The 8,765-nt window shown below is 36.1% G+C and overlaps 1 protein-coding gene across 1 annotated transcript in view; it reads right to left on the bottom strand.

The window, feature by feature from the left end:
• Positions 1 to 3,286: 3,286 nt before the first annotated feature.
• LOC104073118 (lebercilin-like protein) overlaps positions 3,287 to 8,765 on the bottom strand; it is a gene marked incomplete at its 3' end in the record, with an annotated part of 7,577 nt that continues 2,098 nt past the window's right edge. Inside the window, exons 2-4 of the mRNA XM_009572791.1 lie at positions 6,965 to 7,500; positions 5,338 to 5,475; positions 3,287 to 3,386 (exon numbers count right to left, since the gene is read on the bottom strand). Coding sequence (XP_009571086.1) covers positions 3,287 to 3,386; positions 5,338 to 5,475; positions 6,965 to 7,500 — 774 coding nt within the window. The remainder of the gene's footprint in view (positions 3,387 to 5,337; positions 5,476 to 6,964; positions 7,501 to 8,765) is intronic.

Below are 8,765 nucleotides of genomic sequence, written 5' to 3'. Positions count from 1 at the left end.
GCCTGCGCCCTGCCCGCTCGCCTTCCCCGATAGAACATGCAAAGTAAGACAAATGTGTCTATACCCTAGAGCCCATGTGGGCTTAATTTGTGTGGTTACATTCTAATGTAAATTTAAGAGGTCTGGTACGAGGCCTCAGCTTTCAGGTTCCTAAATTCAGATCTTATAGAGTATAATAAACATGCTTGCTTTAACGCCTTCTGACTTGGTTACACGCTTTTCTCAAAGTTAAGCACTTATGTAAGGCTTTATGGAACGAAACTCCTCAGCGGAAATGCTTAACGCTGTTTGAAGTAGCTACTGTCTTTGAAAAGAGATTCCAAGGGAGTGATTGAATGAGACATTTAAAGAAAGAGCTGAATGGAGATGGGATGGGATGGGTAAGGTGAGTATATTGTTATTTTATTCTGTTTTTAGAATAATTTTGACACGAGTACAGTAGCTGAGAAATTTGCTAGCACAGCAGCAAAAATGTGATCTTACCTACATCAACATTCAACCCTATTCCCAATTTTGATCTCTGAAATCAGAGAAAGACTATCCATAAAAATGATGATTTTCAAATGTTTGCAGTTTGGTGGTAAAAAGGATGTTGATAACTAATTTGAGGATTACTCTTGAAGGAATGGCCCTGATGATGTGGAGGGAATTAGTTTTCCCTTTGGAAAGGGAACCAGCAAGTAGTTCAGCAGCTTTTTCAGCAGAAATCAGCAGAACGTTCCTCAGATTCAGAACTAGGGGGAGCTGTACCTCTAGATGAGCTGGTGTGACCTTCCCTCGGCTGAGCAAACTTTGCCTTCATGGAGAGCTTATGAAATTAATGGCTTCATTCAATAAATCAATTTTATGTATGTACATAGAGCTTTCTGATCACCTAAGCAAGCCTACCTTCAGCTATTTATCAGGTATGTTAAAAAATGCAGCCCCACATTTCTTTTTTTCTTTCCTGCTGGGTAAAAAATTTTGCAAACGCAAATTAGAAAATAACTGCTTGAAGAAGTAGGTCTTTCTAAGTCTGTTATAGGAAAATTGAAGGAAAAACAATTGTCAGTAATTCCAGTTCTAGATTTCTAAATCATCTGTTTCCATTAACCGGCAGAGAATGAAACCTTTATTGGCCAAAAATACTAAAAGATCAGACAACTTTGCTTGGAACCTTTTCATTAAAAAATATCAGGTCTCTCTCCAACTAAGCTCCCTTATCTTGCTTAAAGAAAAGAAGAACTTAAATAGTAAACAGTGATTTAAGTACTGTAATTTAAATAACAATATTGTACAAATCCATATGTGAGTAAAAATAAAAAAACCCACAGCTGGTTATGTGATGTAACTAAAATTAGAATTCAGGGCTTCATAAAAAAATGTGTCTGACTTGGAATGAGAAGTAGGAATTTGTGTTTCTTAATTTTACAACTTGAATTACCAACCTTTTCCCTGTAGTTCACTTGTAGTTAAGGCAGAGTAATGTATTTGTAAAGGCAACAAAGAGGAAAGAAATAAGCAACTGACTATGATAAGACTTTGTACTGATACAATAATTTGAAGAATTCTGTGGGCATGTGCAGTATTTTCAGCAAATATGTTTGCTACCATATAAATTTTAAGTGCTCTTCTGTACCCATATGAAGAAAGTTCCAATTCCTCCTTCAGTTTAGGAGCAGGAATATCTGACCAGTATTTTAAAGAGGTACTTAACCCAGGAAAGTCAATGTTCAGATCATTATCCAGAATTAATGGTGTAAGTTTGTTGTGCAGAAAGCTCTCCTTTAGAATATTGACAGAATGTTTATGATCCTGAGTAGGAGGCAAAATATTACTTTCAATTTGGGGAAAGTACTTGAAATCTGTTTATTAGTTTCTGCATAAAACACATTTATTGGTAAATTCTAGATACTACATCTAAAGCATAGGACAATTAGAAATCGGTAAGTGCTTCAAGAAAACTATCTTCTTTAACATTTCTGTCCCTGATGAATATAGTGAGCATACGGGCAACATAACAGTTCTTGGCTTGTATGATTTGTAATTGTTTTTAGCTGTTGCTCCCTCAGTTCGAGGGGTGGGATCCGCTTGTCTGAACACAGGTGCCTAATGCTATTTGAGATGCCCTCAAGTATTCAAGGTATCCACATAAGGCTGGCCAATATTACACAGGACCGATGGGACACCCATGTCCTTCTGGAACAACAACTACAGGGCCAGGCAGAATGTGCTAGGGCATCTCAAATGGCACTGGATGCCTATAATTAGGCAGCTGAATCCCATGCAAGGTAGCTGCTCTTAGAATGGTTGATAGACAAGATTGCATATAATAGGTATTTCTCTCTGATACCTGTCTGAGCATCCACGTGAAAGAAATACTCTTTACTAAAGAGCTCTTTCTTCCTTGATAAAATTAACTTTCTGTTGTTCTTTTCTATCATTCTACTATATTATTCTAAGTAACATCAATTCTGTGGATTGATTGAGAGAATATACAATAATTGGGTTATTACGATCTCTGGTTGCCCATTTAAATTTACTTACACTAAAAACTAAAGGACAAACATCCTGTTCTCTCAGATAAGCTGACATTATGATCATCAGACTGGCCTCTAAGCTTCCTAAACCTTGTATCTGAAAACTCCTCTTCTTCACCACAAGAAAATGCAAGTTGCAGAAGCTTCAACAATGGACATTGAAGCATCTCTGCTATTTATAAGATACAGGGTTTAAGTATTCTAAAGATGAGAAAACAGTTTTTAAAGACCCAATTAAATTCATTATTTTTGCTCACATAAAAGCACTTTGAAAGTCTGTACTAAAATTAGGAACTTGCTACAGGAAGGTTGTTCATGAAGTGCTTTGAGTTAGTGAGCCATGTTGTGGGAATTCTAGATCAAGGGTGGCCACTTCTTCAGGGCAAGTCAAAGGGAACAGCCTGAACAAAAATTAGTCTGCAAAAGCTTTGTGGACTGATAGCTTCACGTTGTTAAAAAACAATAGGCAATCAGCTCCTGATGCAAATAGACACTTAAAATAGCAACACTACTTCAGTGTCCCTGTTAGTATACTAAAACTATGTATACTAAATGCTATTCATGATTAAATTTGGGTTAAATATTAAAAACAGGTAATGTATTTGTATTCACAAAATAAATGAGCCATACACCAAGCACTTCTTTCTATATTATATGTGCCAGAATATTTTTAGCCCATAAAAAAGTACCATATTGGCTTTTATTTTGGAATATATGTTATAAAACAATGTAAGTTTCACTTAAACAGCAAAGGAAAATGAATATACACTTACTTTTTTCATGAGGTACTGAATCACCCTTGTCTTTTGGGATTCTAGGCATCCAATTTGCATAGATATTTTTCACATAAAGCTGCCGATCCTTTTCCTAAGAAGAAATAAACACTATTAAACTTCTAATATGCATTAAGAATTAGTTTTTACCAACTTAATTTTCCCATATTGGGAGAAAACTGTCAGCAGTTTTACTTTGTGCCAGGCCATGTGATGATTTTGTCATTTACATAAATAGGAATCTGTCATTTTCTTTCATGAGCCAAATCAAAATTCTCCCTTTTTAAGGCTAAGAGCACACCTACATGATCTTTTTCGTAACACAATGGTCAAAAGATTAAGCCTTTGCTAATGTTTTTTTTTCATTTGTTGTTCTTAGTTATTTTTTTCAGACTGAGTAATTTTTGGCTTTACTTCCTTTTTTAAATTTTTTTTTATTTGCTCAGTGCCCTTGCTTACAAGGTGCTCAGTTTTGGTTTACAACCTATTGCTTGGGAGAGGACATAAACTTCAGAGGCACACTTTAAAAATGTATTTAGCAAGAGTCCTCTTTCCTTAGTGAAATCTATCTTAAACACAGAAGAGAGATTTCAGTAACACTCTTACCATATGAATCTTTAGTGTGAAAAATAGGACCTGCATTTAATTTGGAGATAAAGGTTGATCTGAAAGGGAGTTGTGTGTCTGAATACCTTGAATGGTCTGACTAAGCCAGGTGCCCAAAACTATGACTGTGTAAAAATGAACTCTGTTCTGGCACAGAAATAAGGTTAATAAGCATGTCTGGTTGTCTTTGTGCTAAAACAATAGAAGATTTTCTGCATCTAAATATAACATTAAGAGAACTGGACACACATAGAAAACTGTGTGGAAAAAACATGAAATAATAGACGTATTTTGGAGAAGCGTTAAGGTGAGAACTGTACTTCAGAATAATTTGCATTTTGGAACAGTTTTACATTAGTGTTCCTGGGATTACAATTATTCCTGTCTCCCAGATCTGCACATACAGGAGGAGGTCAGACCCTGGCAGGGAAGTAGCACTGCCAGTGCTGCTCCGGGGACTTTGATACAAGGCCTGGGAAGAGCACTGTACTTTTTTCCTTTCCCAACAGCTCACTGGGCTTTTGCAGCTGCTGCCAATCATCAGGAGGGAAGTTTCTGCACCTGATACATAGGTAAGAGGGACAAATAGTGCGCAGTACAGAAATGCAGATCTCTATGAATCCTCAGTAGTTGCCTGTTCTGCCCTTCACAATGTCTGAGAAAACTCCCCAGAACGACATCTTTCACAGACATTTGATTCCATTTAGAAAGAGAAAGCTCCCTACTGGAATCAGCAGATGGATTGGTTGCTTCATATAGAAATTAAAAAAAAGTATATTTTAACTGTGTTACAAACAGAGTTTATATTATTAAAAAGCCACAAGGATTTTCATGTTTTCTGGAATATGTTCTGTTTTTCTTGTTTATAACTCATATGACATACCATTCATGGCAGTTTTGTTTCTATTTCTATTTAGTGTCACTTTTAGGTTTTCCTGTATGTTTGGTTTACAAGCATTCAGTAAGTGTTGAACTGGACATATTTGTCCTGAAAATATTTGTCTAAAAACCAAGCTGGAATTTGAAACAAACTATTGAAATATTTACGTAAGTCTTTTTGTTAAACTCTAGTTTGCAGATTGTAATATTTGGCTCATTTTGATTTGAAAGTGTTTCTATAAGGGATCTCATTTGAAGTTAGTAGATTAATGTATTGACCTAGATCTATCAAAATGGTAACAAGCTGGTGGGGATTATTTGTTCAAATTGTAATGCATTAATCTCTGTTTCGATTAGTTATTGAACTACTTTGAACTCTTGACAATAGACCCTACGATAATTTCATCATTTTATATTTTGACTTTTTTTGGTAGACTATGGACTCAACCAGGAAACAAAAATTATATTACTAAATAATATAAAAGAGGCAAAAGGAATGGATAACATTAAATATTTGAATCTTCTTCTAGGAACAGAAACCCGTTTAAAATTTTGAATACCTTAATTTTTTGGTGGAGAGAGTTAATTTCCATTTGCAAGTTCTTTGTAATTATTCCAGCTTCCACAGCTTTTTTGTTCTCATTTGCCAACTGACGACTAAAGGTGCTATTGTTCAACCTCAGCTGCTTTTCGAGGCTCTTAAAAAAATCATATATTTTACAATATGGATGTACTCAGTATAACTGTTGAAAATACCAGTTTTTACCAGGTCTAAAAAATAAACACGTTAATATAATGAAAAGTAAACTTCTAATAACTATATTCTATTTTAAACAATGCATGAAATTATGACGAAGTATCTGGAAATGCTACTTTAAAAATGAGCAAAACCTGGTTTAAAACCTAATTATACTAAACAAAAAAGTATATTTGGCATTCAAACATGAATAATAAGGCTGTACATTACCTTTCTGATAGATTAATGAATACTATAATCTTTGAGAATTGTTAAGACATTTCTGTTTACACTGAGATCTATTAACTGTGGCAGCATAAGGAGGCTTAGTGTAAATGAAAACTAGGTAATTTATTGAGTACTTTATCAAGTACTTCATCATCAGAACCCAGTGCCATGCACTGAAATTATAGTTACTTAAAATTGTAAGGTGGACACCCAATCCTGCAAGTTTTTTATAGCTTCTCACTAGGACTTCTGTAAATAGAAAGTTTTCAAAAAAAGAGTCTGAATTCAGCTGTTTATATTGTCGTTTTCTTTTATGTAATAAATATACTTCAGACAGTGAAATGCCTCTAAGATTACCTGGCTCTTTATTTAATTTTATGCATAATGTACCCCACAGAAAATAGAAATTAATTCCTGGAGGACAATGGAAATGTCACTCTTCCAGTTTTGTATTAAAAACTATATCTCTGTCTTTTTGTGAAAGGTTCAATAAGAGTAAAGAAGCATGAGATATTAAAAGGAGCTGAATTATGTCCTCTTAAACTCCCACCAGGCTTTTACTACAGTTGCATAATAAAACAGTAGAACCAACCTTAAAATCTAGGACACCCGACTGCTCCCTAATTCAGCAGCCACCCTACAGCCGAATACAGTAAGTGACAGTAATTAGTGAATAGGAGATGTAGGTATGTCCATACAGCACCACGTAAAAATAACAGTGCTAGTTCCAGATAAGCCAGCTTTGGTTGTTCAAGGTAGTAGATCAGCAGCTGCCTGGTGGTCTCCGTGTATGACTAATCCTGTGCTTTGCCAGGGTAAATTAGGGTCTGTGCTATTGCGGCTAGATGGCCCAAGCAAGCCTGGGTACCCCATGCTGCTAACAGGGAGCGGAGTAGACACTCTGCTGAAGACTGCTCTCCAGCAGTATACTACGCTTCTGACCTAACAAGGTTAAGGCATATGACTTAATTCCTAAAATATCTTTATTGCCAAACTTAATCCACTCATACATTTCTGCCAGATTTTAAAATATTGGAAGGGGATAGTACTGCCATTTTTAGTACCTTACACTCAGGACAGCTCTGGATTAAAAAGAAAGTTCGATGTTACAGGATTGTATCAGAATCATTAATGAGACAAGAAGCACTAAAAACTTTCCACTACCTTTGAACAGAAACCTCTCCTATTATTGTTCCACAAATACAATGATATGCACATATTACCTGTATTCTCTTATTATTCACTTCCATTTTTTCTGTAAGGACGGATAATCTGTGATCAAGTTCCTCTCTCTCGGCAAGAGCTTTGTCTTCTGAAAGCACATGCAGGGCCTGCAAAGCATCTTTAGTTTTTAGCAGCTCTGCTTCAACTTTTCTGAGCTTCCTGGATGTATTTCTCTCGTCCTCCTGAGACATCCTCAGGAGTTTCCTTAAAGTTCTCACCTCATTATAATGACTTGCTAAAAGATCCGGCAAGTTACTTTCTGAATTTTCGTATCTACCTATTGCTTTTGAGTGTCGATACTGAAGCTGTTTCAAAACGTGGTTTTCTAAGCTTGATGCTTCTAATTTGTGTTGTAAATCAAATATTTCATTCTTCAGCTCTTTAATTTTGTGAAGTCTTGCTGATGATATTCGCTGAGCCACTGCATTTTTTTTCTGGGAAATCATACTACTCTGCAGGCTTAAGAATGAAGAATTCTGATGTGGTATCTTCTCAGCTGGCAATTTTTTTCCTCCTGCATTCAGATCAAAGTAAACTGACATTGATATATAGCAATCATTTGAGACAGCAAAATCAGTGTATGTCTTTACTGCTCACATAAGCTCATATACTGCTCATCCAAGCTACTTAACTGTGGTATATTTGATAAAATGCCCAAGATTTATACTAAGACTCCAATGTTCAAGTATTTCACAGATAAATTCATTAAAGATTTTATATCTCTGTGTGTGCATTTATGTGGCTGCACCGGGCCATAGCTAACTAGGTCTATAGGAGATCAAGGTTCCCCCCTTTCATTCTCTGAAGCCATTTTCATTTGAAACAGCCATCACATTCACTTTCCATTAACAAGGGTAACCTCGTAGGTGGCGTCTTCTGAGGCAAACAGCAATACTCTGGGAATAACTTAGTCAAGTATGTTTATTTTAACACATTACTCCAGTATCAATGGAAACAAATTTTCTCTCTGTAAATCATGCAGTTCACTAACGTACGCATGATCTGGTGACTGATGAACCAAATTCACCCCATCTAGAAAGATCCCCAAGAGGGAGGACCTACACCTTGAATAGGGAAGTGATAGGAAAGAAAACAGCATAGCAATCTACAGGTCTGCAAGAACTCAAAAAACAAGGTGTTCACAATAGCACATGGTTAATTTTTTCTGCAGCTAGGATTTTTAACCAGCTTTCTAGAATTTTCAAGTCAGCTTTTAAGTGAACTACATTTTTAACCCTTACATGCGTATTAGAATAGAACAGTTATGCAGTTGTGTACACTGTTTGTATACAGCAATTGAAAAAAATCTTTATGGGCTAGCATTCTAAGTGTGTGATACTGCCATTGGCCTTTCTTTATGGCCAGCATTCTCAGTGAATTACTCTCATTCTCCTTTCCTGAAACATAATTAGAATTTGAAAATAGTCAAGACTGTAAATCTGAGCGTGTTCCCCTTTTTCAGGCATATATTCAATTTCACTATAGCTCTCAAGACATTTCAGGCAGTATTTTGCTAGAAGATGATTATAATAATTTATAGATCGCATAACATTTTATAGATAAAATAGGCAAGGTCCTAACTAAAAAACACCAGAGGAAAAGGACTGATCTTTTCAAGCACTTCTGTTGAATCCAATGGGTGTCCTGCACACAGGCTCTTTACAGGAGCAGGCCCTAGCCAGAATACCCACTGCAGACAGGAAGCAACATCAAATCAGCGGTAGGAGAAGTAAAGCAGGACACCGCCTAGGGCACCACCACGCCATGGCCTCGCTGCTTCCATGACCTACGCCAGAATAG

Source organism: Fulmarus glacialis, unplaced genomic scaffold (genome assembly GCF_000690835.1).
Source record: "Fulmarus glacialis isolate BGI_N327 unplaced genomic scaffold, ASM69083v1 scaffold50482, whole genome shotgun sequence".
In the NCBI taxonomy this organism is placed as follows: Eukaryota; Metazoa; Chordata; class Aves; order Procellariiformes; family Procellariidae; genus Fulmarus; species Fulmarus glacialis.
Note: the sequence above shows the minus strand (reverse complement) of the source record. Positions and strands in the feature narration are given on the sequence as shown.